This window comes from Lolium rigidum, chromosome 1, assembly GCF_022539505.1.
Source record: "Lolium rigidum isolate FL_2022 chromosome 1, APGP_CSIRO_Lrig_0.1, whole genome shotgun sequence".
NCBI classification, from domain to species: Eukaryota; Viridiplantae; Streptophyta; class Magnoliopsida; order Poales; family Poaceae; genus Lolium; species Lolium rigidum.
This window is the reverse complement of record NC_061508.1, coordinates 292,010,341-292,012,124: the sequence shown is the minus strand read 5'-3', so window position 1 is coordinate 292,012,124 and position 1,784 is coordinate 292,010,341. Positions and strand designations below refer to the sequence as shown.

At 59.2% G+C, this 1,784-nt stretch overlaps 1 protein-coding gene across 1 annotated transcript; it reads right to left on the bottom strand.

Annotated features, from left to right (window-relative positions):
- Window positions 1-345: 345 nt before the first annotated feature.
- LOC124683925 (heavy metal-associated isoprenylated plant protein 27-like) lies at window positions 346-951 on the bottom strand. Its single transcript, XM_047218341.1, has one exon. It carries the CDS (start codon window positions 906-908, stop codon window positions 411-413), a length of 498 nt encoding a protein of 165 aa, XP_047074297.1. The 5' UTR covers window positions 909-951; the 3' UTR covers window positions 346-410.
- Between the last annotated feature and the right edge of the window lie 833 nt (window positions 952-1,784).

Genomic DNA, 1,784 nt, shown 5'->3' with positions numbered 1-1,784 from the left:
TCCTGGATCGTTTCCAGCCGCGAAAACGGTCGGCGCAGCGCCAAAGGTACAAGTTCAATCTAGATCAACCTAGCTTGCAGCGGAAGGGAAAGAATTCCAACGACCAGACCTAGCTAGCTAGGTCCGGATGCTGGGGTTTATTGCCACTTACCTCGAATGTCTGAATCTCGAAGAGCTTGACCGGCCGGCCTGAACATCTCAACGGCGAGGCAGCCTGAAGCAGCCTCGACGGCCGGCCGCCGACGGGGACGACAAGACGGCGAGCTTGCACAGCCTGCCGTGATAACAAGCCCGGGGAAGCTAGCTAGCTAACTCCACCGTGGAAAAAGTGAAATACTCCACACATTACATAGCAGTACTTACTTACGTAGGAGTTAACAGACGGAACGGGGAGATCTCGAGCTACTGAGCTACATGATGGCGCACGCCGCGTTGGCGTTCTCGTCGGAGAAGGCCCCGGTGTACCTAGTCTCGGTGGACGATGCGCGCGAGAACGGCCGCGATGCGGAGGCGGCGCCCCCGCCGCCGTAGTTGGCCGTGACGTCCCGGACGTACCCGGCGGGCGCCTTCCTGTCGTAGGCGCCGGCCGCGTAGGGGTGCGCGACGGCCTCGTAGGGCACGTACGGCCACGGCTCCACCCGCTTGCCGGTCTTGCGCGCGACGCGGTGCATGACCTTGGCCGCGTCGACGTAGCCGGTGACAGTGACCCGGTTCTGCCGGGGCACCACGTCGATGCCGGTGACGCCGTCCATGGCCTCCAGCGTCTTGCGGATCTTGCTCTCGCAGCCCTCGCAGTCGATGTGGACCTTCATCTCCACCGTCTCTAGCTGCCGCCCCTTCTGCAGGTGCCGCTGCGTGAGCGGCGCTGGGCAGCCGCACAGCCCCGCCAGGGCTTCCAAGAACCCCATCGAGCTCTGACAATGGAGGCGGAGACGAAGAAGTACAGTGTTATTTCCGGTGCTGGATACTCCATGGATCGGTCGGGCGAGGATTTATATACGGCCGGGCGCGGCGACGAAGGGGCGTGATCGAGGCGTGAGATTGACGAAGGGGATTGGTCGTGGTACTGTGGGCGCTGAGGTCGCGTCGACACAGCAGAGCTCGTTGTCGGAGGCGCACACGTCGCGTAATATTGCATTAGGTCCGTTCAGGACCAGACCAGGCTCCGACTGCCGCTGCCATCGTCGGATCTGTGCGCCCGTTGCTTTGTGCCGACTAGAGGTCGCCGTCGTCGGACCATAAGCATAAGGGACCACAAGTCGGCAGCGAATATTCATTTTTTTTCCTTTTTATGGCAACAAAAACCTCCTCTTTCGTTGGAGTTTTCGGTGAGCGGTTGCCTGTAAGCTTCACGAGTGGAATGACACGCTTGGCGTGTAGAGCACTGTGATGTTCCGTTTTTCTCTGACGAGTAGAAGGAAACGCTTTGCGTGTCACTACGGGGAAAAAAGACCAGTACCGTGCAACCAATCATTATCGTGAGCCGCTGCATGGTAAAGACATCTTTGCCGTGCGCAGCAAATAGCACGCACGGCAAAGAAAAACTGCACGGTAAATTCTGAGACCAGCGCACGGCAAACTCAGCAGTGGCGCACGGCAACGATCCTACGCACGGCAAAGTACAACCAAAGCGCACGGCAAAGAAGCTACGACGACAAAGACCCTACACGCCGCACGACAAAGAAATGCTGCACGACAAAGGGTCTGGACGTTGCCGTGGCGCTCCCTTTGCCGTACGGCCAGACAAGATGCATGGCAAAGGCTCCTTTGCCGTGCGATTCTTT

Excerpts from the sequence above, each read along its gene's own strand:
- LOC124683925 (XM_047218341.1), bottom strand. The coding sequence starts at position 908 with ATGGGGTTCTTGGAAGCCCTGGCGGGGCTGTGCGGCTGCCCAGCGCCG.